General features: G+C 41.2%; 1 protein-coding gene across 3 annotated transcripts in view; it reads right to left on the minus strand.

Moving 5' to 3' along the window:
• Window positions 1–17,400: 17,400 nt before the first annotated feature.
• The window catches only part of ADGRA3 (adhesion G protein-coupled receptor A3), a 120,252-nt gene continuing 113,627 nt past the window's right edge, over window positions 17,401–24,025 (minus strand). For all 3 annotated transcript variants that reach the window (XM_047798439.1, XM_047798440.1, XM_047798441.1), the window contains 3 exons: window positions 22,654–22,799; window positions 19,150–19,245; window positions 17,401–19,003 (listed from right to left, as the gene is read on the minus strand). In XM_047798439.1, the coding sequence (XP_047654395.1) occupies window positions 17,764–19,003; window positions 19,150–19,245; window positions 22,654–22,799 (1,482 nt within the window). In that variant the 3' untranslated portion in view covers window positions 17,401–17,763. The remainder of the gene's footprint in view (window positions 19,004–19,149; window positions 19,246–22,653; window positions 22,800–24,025) is intronic.

Here is a 24,025-nt window from a genome sequence, read left to right on the forward strand (position 1 = left end):
CAAAGAACAATTAGAAAATATTCTCTTTCCTTTCTTGTTATCTATGTTTTGCTTTTTTCCACTGCCAATTCTCAACTGCTAATTTTTACCCGGGCTTCACATGCAGTAAATACAAAACAAAACTCCTAGTTAATCACAGCTCAGGAAAAGCCTCACATTACGGCAGTCACTATAAAAATGGCCACAAATTCTTTGCATTTTGTATGCTCACGCTTCTGAAATAAGGTGTTGTCGCTCTTCCCATCAGGAGAGCCCTTGAATTTGGGCTTGGTCACATGACTTCCTTTAGCAGATGGGACATTAGCAAATATGTCAGAAGGAAGTCTTAAACATTGCGTCTGCATGGGAGTTGACTTTCTCTTAGTGCTCTTTGGAACTCTGAGACTCCATGGAGAATCCAGTCAGTCTGCTGGGAGGAGTGAACATATGGTCAAACAGACCACGCCAACTGAGGCCCTCCTGCACTGTCCAGCCACACACAGAGCTGCTAGCTGACCACAGCAATAAGCCAAGCTGTCTCAAAGCAAAAGAAATGGCCACCCCACCCACAGAATTGTGGAAAACCATGCCTGCTAAGCCACTGCCTTCGGGGGTGGTTTATTACACAGTAATAGCTACCTGATACATGCCACTTCCGCTTTCACTTCAGGCGTGAAAACAAATCACAGGCCCACAACTCACTTCAACCAGCCTCCCCAGCAGGTTTGGGAAGTGAGACTCTAAGGGAGAGTAATGATTATGCCTCAACAGTTAGGTTGGAAATCACCTTGATTCTTTAGAGACATGTACAGATATGTTTAGGAGTAAAAACCATATAATGTCTAAATTTGATATCGAAGAATCTTCACAGAATGGGCACAAGAGAGGAGGTGGGAAGAAAAAGAACCAGATGAAGGAAGCATGACATACTGATGATAACTGGTTATGGAATAGGAACGGAGGGTGTATTTACCTGCCTGGGCGGCCATAGCAAAACACTGAAGACTGGGGACTTAAAACAGCAGGAGTTTTCTCACAATTATAGATGTTAGAAGTCAGAGATCAGGATGCCAGCATTGGTGGATCTCTATTACGAGCCCTCTTCCTGGCTGGCAGGTGGCTGTCTTCTCACTGCCCCCACACGCGAACTTCCTCAGTGTGTGCATGAGGGTGTGGGGTGGGTGGGGGAAGAGAAGGAAAGGGGGAGAGAGAGAACACTTTTCCTATAAATTCACCAACCCCGAGGGATTAGGACTTCTTCCTTAGGATCTCATTAAACCGGAATTACCTCCGAAAAACCCCTCTTTTCAAATAAAGCCACTTTGGGGGTTAGACATATGAATTTGGTGAGGAGGGGGAGACAGTTAAATCCATTAGAGAGGGAAATTCATACTATTATTTCTCTTTTTTTTTTTACATGCTAGGAAGTTTTAATAAAATTTGAAAGACGTAATGTATTTTTGCCCTCTATTGTCTGTGTATACTTTATTCAATGAGAGACAAAAATACTCCCTGAGAGAAAATCCTGGAAGTTTCTACAGTGCCTTTATACCATTAAAGATTCTTAAGTAGTTAGAAAGTCCAGTTCAAGATAATCATACTGTTGAATTTGCTTGGATGTCCAATTTTCTACTCTCTTCTACGTTGATGAACCATAATTGTTCCAAGCCAGCAACAGGAAAGGCAAGAGACCAGCTTCTCCATTTCTGCACCTTATCTCCTCCACCTACCTGAAGGCTGTTTTAGTGTCTATCAGAAATGACACGCTGGGGAAAGAGGCAAGAGCATTTTTAGTTGAAACTGTCATACGCTGGCCTTTAGCTCCCTGGGCCCTACTCTGCTGCAGCTTTACTGACAAAGATAGATGCACGTGGTCATGGGAATTCCTTCCTTAACAACCTAGGTGAGTGGTATACCAGAGACTCCCTGTTGACATCTCCTAGCTCCTACAGGGGGCACTGTTGGATAACCTAATGAAAAGCCCTTTTCCAGCTTCCTTGGCTCTTGCCACACAGCTTCCATCATCACACCTCCTCTGACCCTCCTGCCTCCTTTTCAAAAGGATCCTTTTGATTACACTGAGCTCATGTGGATTATCCAGGATAACTTCCCCATCTCAAGATCCTTAATCATATTTGCAAAGTCCTGGTTACAATGTAACACAGTATGTTCATGGGTTCCAGAGGTTAAGATGTAGACATCTTTGGGGGACCATTATTTTGCCTACATATTCACTACACTGGGGGTGGGGGAGAAGTGAGTTGGAGCCTAACTCATTATGCCTCAATATCAAAGAACGCATAAGCAGCCTTTCCACTTTTCCTTATGGAAATCCCTCCCCTGGCTTGAGGTCAAGAAGGTGGCACACTCTACTCCTAGCCCATGGATGGCAACTCCAAAGATCTCTTCTCCAGTTTCTTCACAAAACCCTATCTGACCTCTTCTTTGATGCTTAAGTCCAAACATATTCCTTAATAAAACTGGCACGTGATGCTTTCTCCCCATTTGGTATCCTGCTTTTCATCAAACTGGCAACTTAGTTGAAACTGAGGCAGAGAGAATTCCATTCCAGCATCCAGTACATAACTATTTCCCTAAAGCAGAAATATAAAATTATAACGAGATCTTCATGAACTGTTAAATCCTCAAAGCATGTCTTATTTTGTGACAGAATAAATGTACTTGATGAGTCAAAAGGAACTTCAGTATTCAAAGGTGAATATTAAATGAACAACATCCTATAGAACATAAAAACGTTTTTAGGAGAGTATTTTTGCTTCTGAATAGCTTTTCAGTTATGCTGTTCCTTCTTGAATTAAGAACTATCACTCAACCAATCTTCTGTTTCATATGAAAAAGGATAATTTTAGCTGGAGAGCAAGTCTCACCTGCAAAATATTAAATGTGCTGTGTGATGTTGGCATACCCTACTTTGCCTTAAAAAAGTATATTTTTCCATTCTTAAAGTTTTCCCTGCTTATTAATGTAATGGCTACTCATAAAATCTACAAAATAATGATGCTTAAAATTATGTTCACATTATTAGGCATTTTTCTCAAATGATGGGGAAAAAAAATGAGAGTTTATCCAAGAATGGAAATGCAGGTTTTGCTTGTCAGATCTGGAGCATTTCTTCCATCAAGTATTCCATTAAAACAGAGATATCTACCTCTTTGAGAACACACCCAAAACTGAGTTGGAGGCTGTGATGGTCTATTAGCTTCAAGTCTTTGGGGATGTTGGAAAAAAATCAACTATAGCTTCGAACCAAAAAAAAAAAAAAAAAAAAAAGCTTGGGGGGGAGGGGAGAACCCATTGGTGGAGGAATTTCAGTGATAGAATGTATGTCACAGAACTGACAGGTAGGGACTGCAGCTGGACTTGGGGATAATTCTTAACCTGGGTGCTCCAAAGCCTTTGGGACTCCCCCCGCCACCACCACCTTTTTTTGTTTATCTCCACTCTCTGTTTTTTTTTGCATCATCCTCTCTGGCTGCAAGATTACGTGGCAGAATATATGACAGCCAAAGGATCCCGAGTCTTCAAATTATCAACCAAGTGACGAGAAGAGACGTCTCAGTTCAAATTCCCAGGGAAGAGACTGTCTGCCCTTGCTGGGGCCATGCACCTGTTCCTGGAATAATTAACTACAGTCAGATTACCCTGCATAAAGAGAGTATCAGTGAAATGGATGGGTGTAAGAAAGACAACTATAGCAGGTCATTCCGAAAGTGCTTGGATAGAGTGATGCTAAATACCTAACAGACAGTTCACATCTGTTCAAGTAAATCCTATAGGTCATTGAGAGTGTGTACTTAGCCTGCTGTATTATGTTTGCTCCTTCCATCACAGAAGTGGCATCTAGCAAAGCCATATTTTATGCTACCTTCTCTAGTTGTTGAATAATCATAGAAGGATGCAGGCAGTAAAAATCTGAACACCAAACCCATATGGTTATGAACTTGCAGAGGCAAACAAACCAGAGCCCAGGCCATGACTGATAAAGTCCCCTGCTCTCTATCACTAAATGTGAGTGGGATTTCTTTCTGTGGAGGTAGCACATTGAAGGGCTCAGCTTTATGTGGTCATCGTGGCTGCAAATCCCTCTCTCTCTAAGCAGCAGGCCTCTGTCCTGTCCCTATGTGGATATCCAGAGCCAAGTCCTTTAGTCAACAAAACCAGCCAAACCTGCCAGGCCTTGTCATGGTATCAGGTTGTCAATTTAACCCCGAAGGCAGTAAAATGTATGGAAATCTCAGATAAAAACCATGTGTCAAACACAGTTTACATTCACTGCCAGGAACTTGGGTTGTAATGAAAAATCCATGTATCTGACTCAAACCAGTCTTTCAAAGTTTCCTTTTGTGGTTCCAAGAATTCTGAAGTTACAGGATTTTCTTCAGCTTTTCGTAAAGCCAAATTATTTCAGGGACCATTCCATATGAGAAGATGATCTAAATGTCTTCAGAAGCATGGTTAGAACTGCTCTACAGCAAGATACTCTCTAATGTCTGCTTGCACTGACGAGCCCAGGCAATCAGTGTACCCCCAAGTGGGAGCACATTTCAGGCATCGTACCCCATGGCCTTCGCCCCCCAGGACTTTCTAATGGCATGGAAGAAAAACTACCAAAATTAAGTTAGGAACCTGAAGCAGATTGGGCAGTGGGGTGGGGGGGGGGGCATCCTTGATGGGAGAGTCAAAAACAGAACTAATGAATAAACTTTAAACCATAAAGTTTTTCATTATATTCTAGGGTAAACAGAGTCTATTATTTTCTTCCAAACAGAAAGACAATAAACAAAAAAGAGAACGTGAAGGTTTTTATATATAGTTCACAAAATTTAGATAGATACTCTTACGACCTTCGAGTTTCCAAACAACATTCACAAGGGGACATACAGCTCTAAGTGAGTATTACAGAATAGGAAAAGATTAACCTCATTTTAAAAAGCTAGAGGAGTTCCTGTCGTGGCTTAGCAGTTAACAAACCCGACTAGTGTCCATGAGGACATGAATTCAATCCCTGGCCTCGATCAGTGGGTTAAGGATCCAGCGTTGCCATGAGCTGTGGTGTAGATCGCAGACGCGGCTTAGATCCTGTGTTGCTGTGGCTTGGGTGTAGGCTGGCAGCTACAGCTCCGATTTGACCCCTAGCCTGGGAACCTCCATATGCCACGAGTGAAGCCCCAAAAACACAAAAAATAAAGATAAATAAATAAATAAATAGAGAAGAACAGCAATGTAACCCTCCCAAAAACATAGGGGAAAGGAAATAAGAGCAACAGGCAATGACAGTAGAGAGCAAACACACAACAGGGAAAATGGACAATACCAGAGCTGATTTTCTGAGAAGGTTAATACAAATGATAAAGCTCTACGAATATTGAATTTTTAAAATTAACACAACGCAAAATAGCATTATCAGGAACGAAAACGGTGAAATGAGTACATACCTTAAAGAATGAGAGGCTATCGGAAGAGTTTTATGACAATAAGTATGTCAACTTAGATGAAATGGACAGATTCCTTAAAAAAATTATACAGCTTTACCATAACTGAACAAGAAGATCTTTAATAATTCAGTATCTTTCAACAAAATTTAATCTATAATTAAAATTACCCATGAAAGAAAAATTGAGGCCCAGAAAACTTTACTTGAAAATTCATCCAAATTAAGATGTGTAACTAATACCAATATTATAAAACCTCCTTCAGAGAATAACAAATAACTAAAGTAACACAAGTCATCTTAAGAGGCCAGGATAATATTGATCTAAAACCAAATAAGGATTAAAAGAAAATTATGGACCAATTTTTCTAATAGAGGCAAAAATCAAAAAATGCAAATAAAATCCAGTGATGTATTGGAAGGCTATTTTAAAATCAAATAGTATTTATTACAGAAGTGCACAGGTGGTTTAACATTTAAAATTCAGTCAATGTATTTGACTATAGTAACAGAATAAAGGAGAAAACCAAACATTCAACAGATATAGAAAAAGCACTTGATAAAATCAAAATCACATTCATTGTACTATTCAGCTGACTAGGGATAAGAAAACTTTCTCAATATCATAAAAGTTATTTCCAAAATACTTAAGTCTAATGTAATATCAAAAGAAAAAATACTAGAAGACTATGAGTGAAAAACTCTCAATAAAACATTAGCAAAAAAAAATCAACAGCATATAAAAAAGATTATATACCAAAATCAAGTTGGATTTGTTTCTAGAATGAAAGTTTGATTCAATTTATGAGACTCAATCACTGTAATATGCCATATTCACAAAGCAAAGGGGGAAAAAACATGATGACCTCAATTGATGCAGGAAAAGCACTTTTCATAACAAAAACATTCAACAAACTAGGAGTAAAGGAAAACTACTTCAAATTACAAAAACATATATAAATGCCCACAGCTAAAAATCATACTCAGTGGTGAAAACAAAGTTATTTTTTCTAAGAGCAGGAACACAATGAAAATACTAATTTGAAAAGATACATGCACTCAATGCTCACAGCAGCATTATTTTCAATCACCAAGACAGGGAAGCAATCTAAGTGTCCATCAACAGATGAATGGATAAAGAAAATGTGATATAGATAGATAGGGAGGGTATTAGCCATGAAAAAGAAGAGAATTTTGCCATTTGCGACAACATAGTCAAACTTGGAGGGTATTATGCCTACTGAGGTCAGAGACAAAGACAAATACTATGTCTTTTCACATAAATGTGGAATCTAAAAAAATAAATCATACAAATGAATATAGCAAAACAGAAGCAGATTCACAGAAACAGAGAAAAAACCAGTAGTTACCAAGGAGAGGGTGGGGGAAGGGGTTAAGATGGGGAAAGGGGATTAAGAGGTACCATCTACTTGGTATAAGATACAAAGATCTAATGTAAAGCACAGACTGTACTGTCATTGGAATATACTCAATATTTTACCATGACTTTACTTTTCTTCTTTTTTGGCTATGCCCATGTTATGTGGAAGTCCCAGAGCCAGGCATCAAACCATTGCCACAGCAGCAGCTCAAGTGATGGCAGTGACAATGCTGGATCCTTAACCAGCTTGGCTAGCCAGGGAATTCCTACAACTTTAAAATGGATTAGAATCTATAAAAATATTGAATCACCAGGCCATGTACCTGAAAATAGAATTATAAATCAACTATACTATAATTTAAAAAAATGTTTACAGACATGCTAACTTTCATCATTTCTATTCAACATAGTTCTGAAGTCCTAGCCAAAGCAGTTAGACAGGAAAAAGAAACAAATGGTACCCAAAGTGGAAAGGAAGAAGTGAAATTACCTCTGTTCAAAGATGACATGATCTTATGTGAAGAAAACCTAAACTTTAAAAATAAGTTAGAATAGACAAATTCAGCAGAGTTACAGGGTACAATATCAAGTCCCAAAAATCAGTTGTGTTTTCACTAACAATGAACAATCCAAAAATGAAATCAAGAAGAAGATTGCATTTCTAATAGCATCAAAGGTAAATAAAATACGGTGGACTCTTCAACACAGCAACTGTGCAGGTCCACTAATATGTGGATTTTTCCCACATAATACACTACAGTACTGCACCATTCCATAGACATGGAACCACAAATACAGAGGACCAACTGTAAAGTTATAGGCAGATTTTTCAACTGGGCAGGGGCCAGAGCCCTTAAACCCTATTTTGCAAGGGTCTAATGTTCCTAGGAAAAACAATTTACCAAGGAGATGAAAAATTTGTACAGTAAAAACTACAAAACATTGCCCAAAGGAATTAAAGAAAACACAAATGAATGGAAGGACATTCTGTGTTCGTGGCTCGCTTGGAAGGGTGAGTACCCTCAAAATGCCGATGCCATCCAAAGGAAATCTATTGATTTAGTGCCAATTCCTTATGAAAATCAAAACTTTTTTTTGTGGCAGAAATAGAAAAATCCATCCTAAAATTCATACAGAATTTCAAGTAATCTCAAATAACCAAAGTAACTGTTGTACTTCACGACGTCCTCCAGAATTCATATGCTGCAGCTCTACCCCTAGTAGCTCAGAATGTGACTGTATTGACTGTATTTGGAGACAGGACCTTTAAAGAGGTGAAGAGCGTGGGCCCTGGTCCAATCTTATTGATGTTCTTACAAGAGGAAATTTGGGGAATTCCCAATTTGGCACAACAGGATCAGCGGCATCTTTGGAGTGTTGGGACACAGGTTTGAATCCCGGCCTTGCACAGTGGGTTCAGGATCCGGCATTGTCACAGCTGTGGCTTAGGTCACAACTGGCTCAGATATGATCTGTGGTCCAGGAACTCTATATGCCATGGGGAGGCCAAAGAAGAAAAGGAAAAAGAGGCGGGGGAGGGGGACGGAATTTGGATACATAAGAGACACCAAGGATGTGCATACAGAAAGGAAAGGCCATGTGAGGACAGAGCAAGAAGGTGGCCATCTGAAAGTAATGAGAGAGGCCTCTTAAGAAACAGAACCTGCTAGCACCTTGATCTTGGACTTTTAGCATCCAGAAACATGAGAAAATTAAAGTCTGTTATTTAAGCCACCCAATCAGAGGCATTTTGTTCTGGTAGTCCTAGCAAACTAGTACAACACTCATGAAAAGAGAACAACGAAGTTGGAAATCTCACACTTCCTGGTCTCAAAACTTACTACAAAGCTACAGCAATCAAAAAAATGTGGTATCAGCATAAAAAGAGACATAGAACAATAGAACAGACTAGAGAACCCAGGGATAAGCCCTTAGAAACAGGATCAAATGATTTTTAACAGGGGTGCCAAGACCATTCAATGGAGAAAGGAATGTCTCTCCAACAAATTATGCTGGGAAAACTGAATATCCACATACAGAAGAATGAAGATGGATCCTTACCTCAACCATACATAAAAGTTAACATAAAACGGATCAAAGACCTAAATATAAGACTTAAAACCATAAAACTCTTGGAATAAAACATAGAGGAAAAATCTTTATGATGTTGGATTGGTGATGATTTCTTCAATATGATACCAAAGGCATAGGGAACAAAAGTAAATATAAATTAGGCACCAAATTACAAACTTCTGTGTGTCAAAGGACCCAATCAACAGAATTAAAAGAGCCAACAAAATGGAAGAAAATATTTGCAAATCACGTATCTGACCCAATGGTTAATAGTCTAAATACATAAAGCACCTACATTCAACAACAAAACCCAATTAGAAAATAGGCAAAGGACTTGAACAGACATTTCTGCAAAGATACACAAATGGCCAACAAACATATGGAAAAGATGCTCAATATCACTTACCATTAGTGAAATGAAAATCAAAACCAAAAGGAGATATCACCTCATACCCACTGGCTAAGTTACTACTAAAAAATAGAAAATAAGTATTGGCAAGGATATGGACAAACGGGATCCCTTGCATGTGTTGGTAAGACCGTACAATGATACAGTCCCTATGAAAAGTATGGTGGTACCTCAAAAATTTAAAAGTAGAATTATATGATCCAGTAATTCCTTTCTGGATATAAACTCAGAAGACTGAAAACAGGGTATCAAAGAGATCTTTGTACACTCATTTTCATAGCAGTGCTATTCATAAAAGCCAAAAAGTAGAAACAACCCACATTTCTATTGGCAAATGAACGGACTAAAAAATGTGGAATTTTTTTTTTTTTTTTTCCCACTGTACAGCAAGGGGGTCAGGTTATCCTTACATGTATACATTACAATTACATTTTTTCCCCCACCCTTTGTTCTGTTGAAATATGAGTATCTAGACAAAGTTCTCAATGCTATTCAGCAGGATCTCCTTGTACATCTATTCTAAGTTGTGTCTGATAAGCCCAAGCTCCCAATCCCTCCCACTCCCTCCCCCCCCAATCAGGCAGCCACAAGTCTCTTCTCCAAGTCCATGATTTTCTTTTCTGAGGAGATGTTCATTTGTGCTGGATATTAGATTCCAGTTATAAGTGATATCATATGGTATTTGTCTTTGTCTTTCTGGCTCATTTCACTCAGGATGAGATTCTCTAGTTCCATCCATGTTGCTGCAAATGGCATTATGTCATTCTTTTTTATGGCTGAGTAGTATTCCATTGTGTATATATACCACCTCTTCCGAATCCAATCCTCTGTCGATGGACATTTGGGTTGTTTCCATGTCTTGGCTATTGTGAATAGTGCTGCAATGAACATGCGGGTGCACGTGTCTCTTTTAAGGAGAGTTTTGTCCGGATAGATGCCCAAGAGTGGGATTGCGGGGTCATATGGAAGTTCTACGTATAGATTTCTAAGGTATCTCCAAACTGTTCTCCATAGTGGCTGTACCAGTTTACATTCCCACCAACAGTGCAGGAGGGTTCCCTTTTCTCCACAGCCCCTCCAGCACTTGCTATTTGTGGATTTATTAATGATGGCCATTCTGACTGGTGTGAGGTGATATCTCATGGTAGTTTTGATTTGCATTTCTCTTATAACCAGCGATGTTGAGCATTTTTTCATGTGTTTGTTGGCCATCTGTATATCTTCTTTGGAGAAATGTCTATTCAGGTCTTTTGCCCATTTTTCCATTGATTGATTGGTTTTTTTGCTGCTGGGTTGTATAAGTTGCTTATATATTCTAGAGATTAAGCCCTTGTCGGTTGCATCATTTGAAACTATTTTCTCCCATTCTGTAAGTTGTCTTTTTGTTTTCTTTTGGGTTTCCTTTGCTGTGCAAAAGCTTTTCAGTTTGATGAGGTCCCATGGGTTTATTTTTGCTCTTATTTCTATTGCTTTGGGAGACTGACCTGAGAAAATATTCATGAGGTTGATGTCAGAGAGTGTTTTGCCTATGTTTTCTTCTAGGAGTTTGATGGTGTCCTCTCGTATATTTAAGTCTTTCAGCCATTTTGAGTGTATTTTTGTGCATGGTGTGAGGGTGTGTTCTAGTCTCATAGCTTTGCATGCAGCTGTCCAGGTTTCCCAGCAATGCTTGCTGAATAGACTTTCTTTTTCCCATTTGATGTTCTTGCCTCCCTTGTCAAAGATTAATTGACCATAGGTGTCAGGGTTTATTTCTGGATTCTCTATTCTGTTCCATTGGTCTGTCTGTTTTGATACCAGTCCCACACTGTTTTGATGACTGTGGCTTTGTAGTATTTCTTGAAGTCTGGGAGAGTTATGCCTCCTGCTTGGTTTTTGTTTCTCAGGATTGCTTTGGCGATTCTGGGTCTTTTGTTTTTCCATATAAATGTTTGGATTGTTTGTTCTAGTTCTGTGAAAAATGTCATGGGTAATTTGATAGGGATTGCATTGAATCTGTAGATTGCTTTGGGTAGTATGGCCATTTTTATAATATTGATTTTTCCAATCCAGGAGCATGGAATATCTTTCCATTTCTTTACAAAAAAAAAAAGTGGAATGTACACACTGCCTTACAAAGGAAATAAATTCTGACATATTCTACAACGTGAATGAACCCTGAGGACATTATTTTAAATAAACCAGTCACACACAAAAAATACTATATGATTATATTTATATGAGGTATCTAGAGTAGTCAAATTTATAGAAAGAAAATAAATGATTGTAGCCAGTGGCTGCGGTTAGGGAGTCATTGGTTAATGAACATAGAGCGTCCTTTTGCAAGAAAAAAAGTTTTGGAGAGTGACTGCACAACAACTGTGTATAGAGTTAACTTTTAGGAAATGAGCCCTCCAATATAATTATTTTTAAATGAGAATATTAAGGACATAGTTCAGCAAAATGGATATTAAATTTCCATGTATCGGAGTTCCCACTATGGCCCAACAGAATTGGTGGTGTCTCAGGAGTGCTGGAACTCAGGTTCCATCCCCGGCCCAGCACAGTGGGTTAAGGATCTAGCATTGCTGCAGCTGCACCTTAAGTCATGACTTCAGCTTGGATCTGATCCCTGGCATGGGAACTCCACATGCCATGCATGGGTGGCTAAAAATGAAAATAAATAAATTTCTATGTATTTATTGAAGTCTTTTCAAAACTGACCAGCATGTACTTTGCAAATTGACATGAAACTTAGTATTTTGGTTTGGAACTCATAAAGAATCAGTGCTTGAAAGTAAGATTTTTTTTTTCTAGGAGTTCCCACTGTGGCTCAGCAGGCTAAGAATCTGACTAGTGTCCATGAGGATGCAGGTTCGATCCCTGGCCTCCATCAGTGGGTTAAGGCTCCAGCAAGCTGTGGCGTAGGTCTCAGATGTGGCTTGGATCTGGCGTTGCTGTGGCTGTGGGGTAGGCCGGTGGCTATGGCTCCAGTTTGACCCCTAGCCTGAGAATCTCCATATGCTGCAGGTGAGACTCTAAAGACCAAAAAAAAAAAAAAAAAGTTTTTAAAAAATCTAATGAAGACTAGGTGGAAATAAAGCTCACTGTTATACACACTAGGAACTTTCCCTATGGCTATCTGGTTAATTGTTTACCAAATCTTCCTGGACACTGACCTAGGCTACGTTTCCTGGATTCCTTGCAGTTAGGTGTGGCCACAACTGTGTTTCTGCTAATGGACTGTGGGTAAAAATAATATATGTCATCTCCAGGCCTTAACCATAAAACCATCCCATGCACTATCCTTCATTCTCTGAGCAATTACCTAGAGAAGGGCGGAACCACAAAGTGTCAGAAATCTGGGTGAAAATTCCTGGGGAGAGATGCCAGGTTAGGGACATACACACCAGACTATTACTTCATCGAGAAACTTTTATTATGTTAAGCATCTAAAATATTGACTTTTTTTTTTTTTGATTTTTAAAAAGTTTACCTAGACACAACGTGAAAGTTTGAAACAAAAACTAAGCAGTAAAAATTGTTCATCAATTGGCCAATTGATATTTTTATTCAGTTTCATAAAGGAATGGACACTGCTAACAAAAACCCTGGGTTAGGACTGGCGTTCATTACTTTCGATTGAGTATCTTCCCAGACACAACCGTCAACCTGTTGGTACACGTGACTGCACCTGGCTTTGCAAGCAATCCTAGCTTGCATACATATCTGCTCATTCGAACACTTGATTCATCTGTACAAGCAAAACTTCATCAATATTATATGCCAAGACAGAATGAACAAAATGATTGCAAAACTGAAAATGTGATTAGCTGGATTCTTTACATTGTTGGAACCGCCTAGCTAAGGGATGTGTCTGAAGAGCCCTCTGAAAATATTCTGAACTTTTTGAATACACTTGGAATACTCTGATAAAAGCCTTCATCAGCATCTTCTTCAACTAGATGGCGACAGCAGACAATGGAATTTTAACTCTTTTTCCTTCTGCCGTTTTATAACATGACACAGAGGGACAGTAAATGTTGCAAAGAGAACAAGGTAAAAGTCTATTAAACAAAAGCATAACAAGATTTTGGCCAGGAATTAATTCTAAGCACCCAACTCTATAAGCAAAGATAGCAGTCCATCCCTGACTATATAAATGAGGGTTTCTTAGTATCATGGTTCTGTAAGTTCACACTTAGTATCTGCCTCTGAGTCACTGACATCCTTGTGAAAAGAGGCTGAAAAAACCTATAATCAGAGGTTGCCTGAGACTATCACATGCAGAGCTGGATACACCAAGGAAAGGAGAAAGACAGGATTCATTAATATACAAGGATCAAATTATACTCAACCTGTGTTTCTCAACTGATGTCTCCAGCATTTCAATATTACCACTGGCCAGGAGCCTTTAATGGCCAATGAAAGATATGGTTCTAAACTGGAGGCCTGTAGGTAGGTTGGGAAGAAGATTCAAACAATACCAAAACTTAAAAAAAAAAAAAACAAAAACAAAACTTACTGATTGCAATCTTATCTTTGTCTAATGCCAAGCAACATATGATAAAAGATTTTTATTATTGCCAGGAGTTCCCATTGTGGCTCAGTGGTTAACAAATCCAACTAGGAACCATGAGATTGAGGGTTCGATCCCTGGCCTCACTCAGTGGGTTAAGGATCCGGCATTGCCGTGAGCTGCGGTGTAGTTCGCAGACACGGCTCACACGGCTCGGATCCCTCATTGCTGTGGCTGTGGTGTAGGCCGGGACCCTAGCCTGGGAACTTCCATATGTTGCATGTGCGGCCCTAGAAAATGCAAAAAAAAAAAAAAATTATTATTGCCAGATTAATAACCAGTTACAAATTTCTCCTTGAAGACTTTGCATTATTTATACAAATAAATCCACTGGCTTTATTATTACTTATATTTCAGTGAAATAAAGTGAGCTGATCCATATGACAATATTAATATAAATTTAGGGAAAACACAATAAAATTGGCAAAAGTGATGGAATGCCTTAAGTTCAGGAAACACCATTAAGTAGTCATACATAATCAAATCATCTCTTAGCTAAGAGCACTGCAGTAAATATTAAAGTAATTAAATGATTTTGGGAATCTGAAAAAAAAAAACCAAACAGAATTAACATCTGTTTCAAATTTTGGATTGCTGTTTCATGCATCACTTTACTTGATGTGTTAGTTTAATCCCCACATCAAATGCATTCAGTTAATTTTTTTTACTTCCTCATTTTTTATGGTCTCAACCAACTTTAGTTTGGGTATCTGAACTCAATGCCTGAAATGCATAGGTCTAAATATTTTAACATTATTATTTCTCAATAATGAACACAATCTAAACCTTCCTTAGCATCTACATAAGAATTGTTGTTTATTTATGATTACACTAATTTATATAAATAGATTGATCATGAATGTAAAGTGATATCAAGCTACATGTGCAAAATAGCCTGAGATTTAGAAATTAGTTGCCGCCTACTAAGGACCTGAAATATTAACATACATTTATACATCTATATAAATCTAGTCACAAAAGCACTCATATACAAACCTGATTTGTTACCTAAAAAATAGGGTAGTGAATAACTATTATTCAAGTTATATACATATAAACATCAAGCTATACATATATATATGTAAAATGTATATATTATACACAGTACATGGTACATAAAAGCTTAATTTTAAAAAACTTTCATGGAATAAAATAAACCCATGCATGTTTCCATAACCTATTATACCTCCTTATGATATTAAAACTCAAAATAATATGGATGAGAATAAAGTTTGGAAAAATTAGAGTTGACAGACCCTGTGAAGAGCTTGAGTACTTGCCTTTGGAGGAGCAATGAATATGCAAAGTACAGAGGCCGTGGCATCAGGTAACACAGTCCTGGTCCTGGAGGGGCAGAACCTGCTGGCCTGAACGTTCAGCAAGTCAGACACGCTTAGAGCCTCAGTGGCCAAAAACTTTGAATGAGGAACATGAATGAGCTGATGTCAAAAACCTGAAACATATCTAAGAGTTTAGGATTCTACGAAAAATAAAGAAACCTCAACGAGCAATAAGCCAAAAATTATAAAAGACGAATATGGGGAGGGTACAATGTTTTACTCCCTCTCCATCCACAAATATCAAATTTCGATTCAAGCAAATACTAATAATGTATGACGCCATCATGCCTCACCTATGCTTTGTGTATCGAAACTGAATACTTCCAGTAGAATCTTCACCCCTTTCCTGCTATTAGACTTTTTTCCAGTCCCCAATTCCCACAGCCCCCGACGTCTCTTGCTTCTGTTACCTACAAGAAGCTATGTTTAAAAGAAGAAATGCGTACTGACGGGTGAACATTTCCAAGAGGGGAAACCCCTCACATCCTGTGGAGCTGGGAAAAAGCAGAACAAAGTTCTTCTAGGTAGAGCTGACCTATGGGTTAAACATTGCAATGACGTATTGCAAGATAGCAGAGCAAGTTTTAAATAGAAAAAAAAAAAAAAAACAAAACCCAAAACCACTTATTTACTCCATTTCTTATTCGTTTACCTTGCTCATTTCTCAACACCATCCTGTACACATACGTCAACTTACCTGGAGACCCTGGGCCAGGCAGTAAAGGCACGCATGGCCAATCTACTTGATTGTCTTGTTTCCCCCACTAAAACGAATGCCTTTAAAACCAACACCTAACAAAAGGCTTAACTAGAACTACCACTTTTATTATTGCAAAGCAAAGTAATTTTTAAGGCAGTAACCCAATGAAAAGTGAACATTTCCACTATAGTGGGTGATTGGCTGGTATCACCTCTGAGAATTACTCTCTGAAAGTAAGCAGTCAGTCTCTCAGATTTTGAGGTTTACCACGCTTGACTTTAGCATTTCCTGAATATATACTTTGGAAGCTGATCTGACTCCCCAAAGCAGATCTAAGCTGTGCCAATCTTTGCAGGCGTTGTCTTACACATTAGAGTGGAGCCAATACACAAAGGCATCAGGGCAGACCCCATCTAACTTTCCCGGAAAGGACCCCAGTGAGACTGGAGACAGATAAAATCTGTAGTGTATCAATGGCCAATGATAACTTCTAGATCAGACCTGTTTTTGCTCTTACAATGGAATTTAAAAATCAGTACTTTAGCATCAACCTGAGGAACTTTATCTGTTTAAGAACAAAGTAAAACCAACATAAGAGCCAATACTGAAGAATCCAAAATAAGTGAATGTGAACCTTACGTTCGCATATGGGAAGGGGATTAAGAGGGACAACTTCCAGTTATAAAATAAGTCATACAGATGTAATGTACAGCATAAGGAACAGCGGCAATATTTTAAGAAGTTTGCATGATGACAGACGATAACTAGACTTACTGTGGTGATCGCTACACAATGTATAAAAATATCAAATCACGATGTGGTATGCCTGAAATGAATATAATATTGTAAGTCAATTATATTTCAATTAAGAGAGAAATAGATGTCCTGGGGGGAAAAAAAACAAGAAAACTAAACCCAGAGTTCCCATTGTGGCTCAGGGGGTTAAGAACCCATCCATGAGGATGCAGGTTGGATCCCTGGCCTCACTCAGTAGGTGAAGGATCCAGTGTTGTCACAAGCTGTGGCGTAGGTCACAGACGCGGCTTGGATTCAGTGTTGCCATGGCTGTGGCATAGGCCAACAGCTGCAACTCCAATTTGACCCCTAGCCTGGGAAATTCCATATGCCGTGGGTGCAGTTATGAAGAAAAGGAAAAAAGGGAAAACTAAACCTAAATATAAACCACAGAAAAGCCACAAAAATATCAAAAGTAGTATTACAAAGACCAAACTGATATCGCAAAAGTAATGCCATTTAGGAAAAGCTTTTTAGGCATTTCTGTTTTCAAAAATAAATTCTGTGAGATCCTTTAAAAAACTTTCAGCGTTTAAAACTATATTTAAAAAATATATCAAACCAAAAGCCTTTGATTTATATGCCATAAACAGTTTGGAGCTAGTCAGGTAAAAATCTGATTTACATACAATTCTTGTTAAACTATCACAAATGCACAAATTTCATTAAAACAGAACTGAATGCTTCTATTGTCAAATATAAAAGCTGTAAGGTTGACACAACGCAAACACCTATTTATTGTAGTAAATACAAGCCTGAAATGTTAAGTTGATATTACAGGTGCCAAGAAGATCACCTTCCAGATTCCCAAAATGGTCCTGCTGGTGCTTTGACAACTAAAACAATGCTTCAGAGGTTTTTTGCTGTTTTTGTTTTTCAAAATTCATAAAAAAGCAACACTGGGGTGGGGAGGAGAGGATATAAAATACATCAAATCCAAAACTTACAAGTTTATTCAAAATTCTTCTGAATCCCTAAGGTGGCTGTAAACAGTTTATTTTTAACATGTTCATAGCTTAGAGGAATGTGACTATATCACAGTTTACACGGATTTCTGCCTATGAAGCCCACCCACGCTACACAGTAGTTTCGTGTTTCCATAACCCAGTCCTAACATTCCCGGTGCTGTCCGTACCCAGCAAGGGTCCATCCGGCCCCTGGCTTTTGATTGGACCGTTCTGAATGGCCAAGTTGAGGCCGTAAGACTTCTGACTTTCAAGTTCAACTGCGGTTGGCTTCCTTAAGGCGTCTTTTTTACTACTAGTTGAGAGAGGCTTTTCGAAATTCCTGCTGCTCTTGGGCAGCGTGCTCCCAGCATCGCTGCTGTCTTGTTGCGGCGGGTTGTACTGTCTCTCCCTGTAGGCTAAGTAAGCCCTCCGACTCCGGGCGTGCCCCTCCTGCCCGGCCGGCCGGCTTTTCGGCAAGCCGTTCTGCACGCTGCCCTCCACGCTCGTGGGGACGTCGTAGGCATACTCTCTGAGGACGGTGAGCCTGCTGGCCCGGTGCCCTTTACTTCTAGTTTTGTGATGGCGGCCTGGGTGCATGTTTGTGCGAAACTGAACTTCTAGAGGCGCCACGTGCATTTTAATATCGTTGTCCATCGAATGTTCCGTCAGGCTATTGTCAAGCTGAGGCGTGGCGTTCAAAGGCAAGGAATTGGTGTGGCACTGAGCCGCCGCCGCCTGCAAGTTTGTTAACTTGCAGCCCTGGGAGGAGTTTTTGAGGCTCGAGGCACTCTTGTTTGTGCAGGAGGATTCCGCGCTGCTGTTGGTGCACTTGGGGGCCTCTCCGCTGGGCCCGCTGGCGCTGGGGGGCTGCACGTTGACCTGGACCGAGTAGGCGCTCCTGCCGGGGCAGCAGGTCATGATCCAGGCCAGCCGGACATCCTCCCTGTTGACACAATGGTGAACCACGATGAACGCGCTGAGGCTCAAACACGTGGCTCCAAAAAAGAAGCTAAAAACCAAGTCCAAAGGGTAATACAAAGAAACGGCCAAGGCCCCAAACATCCACAAAGCGACATACAAGAGCAAAGTGAGGCTGGCCCCCAAGAGCTGAGAATGGAAAGTGTGCTCATTTTCCAGGGCTGACGTGGAAATCAGGGACAGTGACATGGAATCCTGGTGGTTCGCTTCTCCGTTTTCATTGGTCGCCAGCCTCTGCTGCTCCTCCGTGGGCTCCTTCAGCTCGTATTTGCGCTCAGGGTGCCTTTTCAACTGAATGAAGATGCTCAGAAAATACATACAGTTTACGAAAGTGATGAAGCTGGCAGGCCCATAGAAGGCTCCCAAGGAGGGCTCCCACGCCATCCAGCAACTAGGGAAGAAAACGGTGAAGCAGCTCAGATGCTACAGAGGTCTACAAACTGTTTAAGAAACCGCGGGGAAACTTCAGTGCCTGGGAAACAGGTACAAGAGAAGCCGCTGGCTGACCCGGGTACACAGAGAACACTCAATACTCACTAGGGCGCGTGTGGCCGACTGCCATAATTCTTGATGTTTGCTGCTGCCGTTATGCCGCAGACGATGATGGGGATGCCTCCACCGATCAGGTAAAACCTAGAAGGAAGGATGATGGAAATAACAGCTCAGCTCATCATCTTCATTTATTAAGGTATATATACCTCAAAGTATCTCAGTTCTGCCAAAGTTATTCCTTACAGATCCATTACCACTCCAGGAGTACACTGAAGGTTCATATCTGGAAGCTGCTTTGTTAGCAGTAATATTAAAAAAAAAAATTTTTTTAATTTATTTTGGATTTTTTTTTTCTTTTTCTTTTTTTTTTTTTAAGCTTAAGATCTACCAAGTTTCTGAGCTGAGGAAAGCTGGTCAGCGTCTGCCACCCTGTGGACAGGCAAAGTAACACCCAGCTCCTGCAGAGAGGACTTTCTTTAGTTTATAAATTTTTCTTTCCTGGGGAGTGGGCTTCTTTTAGATTCGGTGGGTGAACCAGAATGTTAGTCCATTACAAAATGGACTTTCAGACCTCACGGTGCCACCGTTCAAACTAAAAACATAACAGTGTTACTGATTAATGTCCAGCCAAACCTGCATATTCCAGCATGTCCCACCACTGTGTATGATCTTCCACAGTCAACTGAGATTGATTCATGGAAGGTACTGGATCCCAGCAGCTCCCAACAGCTCCCCACAGCACCTGGCCCCCTTCCTGACCCCTTCCCCACAGACCAGCCAGGTGCAAGAAGAACTGAGGGAGACAGAGCTGTGGCTGGTCTTAGGAAGAACAATTTTTTTTTTTTTTCCTGGGAGGTGCTGCATCTTCTTTGAGCTCTCTGAAAAGAGAAACTGGGAACTTCCTACGCTGGCTAGTTAGCCCTGGGGATGGTCAATCTTAATTCTGCATTGGCTAGTTCCAGAGACACAGTCCAAATACCGAATTGGCTGGGTAAAGGCAATATTCCTGACACATTTTTTTTTTCCTTAGTCATGCTCACAGGTCTGATATTATTGCTGAAAAAGACAGCTAACTACCCTATAACACTACTACCCTGTCTTCTATTTCACAGATGAGAGGGAAGCCAACATATGGGACCCTGCCCTTCCTTCCTACTACGCTAATTCTAGTGCTTCTTACTGGAAAAGTTTACCCAAATTAATTTCAGGTTCCACATCCCTCTCTGCCACTGCCCCCCCTCAGCCCTTCCCCCAGGGCTGCCTGTTATCAATTAACCCTTATTCTGCAGCTTTGAATCTACTTCTCCACTGCTCCTTACTTTCAGCCTATAAATTTCTTCATGTTTTCTCCACCTGCTAAAACTTCCCTTCAACTACCACCTTCCTTCTTTCTCCCTTTGGTGACAAAACTCCTAGAAACAAGAGCCCCAGAGTTCCTACTGTGACTCAGTGGAAACAAACCTGACTAGTATCTATGAAGATGTGGGTTCAATCCCTGGCCTTGCTCAGTGGGTTAAGAAACTGGCATTGCTGTAAGCTGTGGTGTAGATCGCAGACGCAGCTTAGGTCCCAAGTTGCTGTGGCTGTGGCTGGCACCTATAGCTCCAATTTGACTCCCCAGCCTGGGCACTTCCATGTGCGGCCCTAAAAAGAAACCAAAAAAAAAGGAAAGAAACAAGAGTACCATCTTCTGCCTCACCTGTGTCACCTTAGTGGGAGGTAAGGCTGCTTCCACCTGCCATGCTACTGAAACCATGCCCTCTGGGCCCAGGAGATTCCAGGCAAGCCCCCTGTGCACCCTCCAGGTGGCTGAGGTGCTGGGGCTTCCTCACGCTCTGGGGTGTGGGGAGGGAGGGCACCCAAAGGGTGAACCCGCCCTGTCTAAAGCAGCATGGGTACCTGTGCGTCGCGGGGGCTGCACCGGCTTTGGAGCCCAAGCTTCCTTTCACTAAACCCTTGTTTTCAATCCTCACCTAACAGAGAGGACACCTAACAGAAGAGCTGCCTGAGGGCAGCATCCCCCAATCTCTTAGCCAAACACCATCCTCAGCTCCTTTAATACCATGGACAGGGGGGTCAAACTGCATCTGCAATCTGACTATGGCCAAGTGGTCCTGCTGCCCCTCCTGCCCCGAGAACCACTCTCCCTGAATCTTTAATCCTCTTTCAATTCTTCCCTTTATCTGCTATGGTCCAGGTTCTCAACGCTGATAGGGCCCAGGATTCATTCCTAACGACCTTCTCCTTGGTAGAGAGAGCTTGTTCACTATCACTGCTTCAATGAACACAGAAAATGTCTCCTGTCCCGCCCACAATACGTGTAGCTCGTCCTCTCTGCTGAGCACCAGACTCCCCAAAAGTCAGCTTTCCACGAGAAAGTACCCATGAGCCTAGATCCCTGGGCGCCCCATCTACTTTCCTCTGTGATCTCCTCAGTTGATGCACGCGCCACCTGCAGAGCTGCCCCACTAACTGGACGAGACAACTTGCAGCCCCCTGAGCCTTCCCTCATACACCTCTCAAATCCAGCTGCTCGTCCACCCTAGAGAAACGGCCTCGAGTCTCTGCCCACGTGTCCTCTCTCATCTTTATGCCGATGTTCCAGTTTCCATTCTCATGGGGACCCCCTAGGGACCTCAGCAAAGTGTTCTTATATGCCCCCCACTCTCAGGCATTCCAGTTTAGAGCCACATGTTAATCTGGACCCACACTGGCCTGAAACTCAGCTTCCTGCCTGAATCCTGCTACTTTACACCACATACCCTAGGCTCCAACCACAGCCAAAGGGCATCTCTCAAATGTGCTGAGCTCGCCCCATGATCCCATATCTGGATCACCGCCTCTACCCTTGATGCCAGTGGTCAGGCCATTCCTAACAGCTCCCCTTCCCCCTTCAGAATGAATGGTTCCTTCGTAGGTGCTTTCTAAGAACGCATCTCCACTCCAGCTCTGACACGCCTGCGGTTGGTTCTTCACATGCCCATCTCCTCATGGCCTGTGAACCCCTCCTGGGCGAAAGGTCTTCCTTTATTCAGTCCCTGGTCCAGGGCCAGACACACATCCAGCATCCAACACACCCAGGTTGCCCCATTTCTGCTCATCCAGCACAATCATCCACTGACGACTGCCTTAAATTATAAGGGGAGGAAAAGCATGACACCCAAACTGTTTTGTCTATTGTAGAGAATAACTAGATTGATACCTACTTGAATAGAGTAAAACCTATCCCATGACCTCAAGGAACTAAAAAGAGCTGATGTTTTCAGAGCCTCTTCTCTGGCCAGTCCATCTCAGTGCTTTTCACCTGCAGTCACTTATGCCTTATAACAACTCTGAAAGGGAGAACCACTCCCACTTTCTGGGGGAGAGAGAAGGGCAGAGAGGACCACAGAAAGGACTTCACGAAGGATCCCCCGCTGGAAGGCTGCTCACAAGTCCATCCTTTCACTTTCCAAAAGGCACTCAGCAATTTTTGGTTAGGACCACGCTTCATTCAATTTAATACTGAATGAACACTAATATAAACCAGTGTACATGAGCCCTGGATACCTGAGCATCGGTCTTGGTGGAGGTGGCAGTTCATCAGGATCCTGGCATCGTTTAGCTTTTTTAGTGACTTGTTTGTAGATATTTCGAGCCGTCACTCCCACCCACAGTACTGTGGCGAGGGTGGAATAATGAAGAATTATTCCAACCTAGAAAGAAGGTTGAGGAATACATGAGCTAAACAGAAAAAAAAAAAAAAAAAAATTCCCTTCACAATCATCAAGTAAACTAGCTGCCAGCAAGTTCTGTCAAAAAGACTGGGAAATAACTTTCTAGATTTGGTTCAAAAACAGTATGAAGGTATATTCTAATGATCAGCATCTTCCCCTGCGAATGAAACAAAGAGGTCTGACAGATGTGTAATAGTGGAGAGTCCCCTGTAACAGGCAAATCAACAGCAGGATCTAGGAAGCCCAGAGACCACAACTTATACCGATGATGACTTCAAATTCACCACGGAATTCACTCCTGGGCAGCAATCAACCAAAGGCATGTCTCCCATAGATGCTCTATGTTATAAACTGGAGTTCAGTTCCTAAAGCCCATTTTGAGGAGGAATGTAGAGGTCAAAGGTAACTTGAGGGTGAAAGTCACAGCACACAGAGAATAAAGTTTAGAGTCAGAGACCTGAAAAGTTCTAATTCAGAGCTTCTATATATTGAAATGGAAAATAAGCAACACGGAGTTCCCGTCTTGGCGCAGTGGTCAACGAATCCGACTAGGAACCATGAGGTTGAGGGTTTGGTCCATGCCCTTGCTCAGTGGGTTAACGATCCGGCGTTGCTGTGAGCAGCTGTGGTATAGGTTGCAGACGCGGCTCGGATCCAGCTTTGCTGTGGCTCTGGCATAGGCTGGTGGCTACAGCTCCGACTGGACCCCTAGCCTGAGAACCTCCATATGCCGCGGGAGCGGCCCAAGAAATAGCAAAAAGACAAAAAAAAAGAAAAAGAAAATAAGCAACACAATAGATAATTCGTTTTAAATGAGTGAGCTCTGGAATCACTAATATGCTGGAATAGGAGTTCCCACTGTGGCTCTGGGGGTTAAGAACCCGACTAGTATTCATGAGGATGCGTGTTTGATCCCTGGTCTTGCTCAGTGGGTTAAAGATCCCACTGCCACAAGCTGCAGTGTAGATCGCAAATGCAGCTCGGATTTGGTGCAGCTGTAGTGTATGCCCATAGCCTTCCATATGCTGCAGATGTGGTCCTAAAAAGAAAACAAAATTGTTTTTTTGTGGTTTTTTTTGTTGTTGTTTTTTTTTTTTTTTTTTTTTTTTTGCCAGAATCCACCCCTTGTGACACCTTAGCAAGCTTGCAGAACATCTCAGGCAGAGAATAAACCGAGAATTACTATTAAAGCATGGTGAGGTTTC

Source organism: Phacochoerus africanus, chromosome 10 (genome assembly GCF_016906955.1).
Source record: "Phacochoerus africanus isolate WHEZ1 chromosome 10, ROS_Pafr_v1, whole genome shotgun sequence".
Lineage (NCBI taxonomy): Eukaryota > Metazoa > Chordata > Mammalia > Artiodactyla > Suidae > Phacochoerus > Phacochoerus africanus.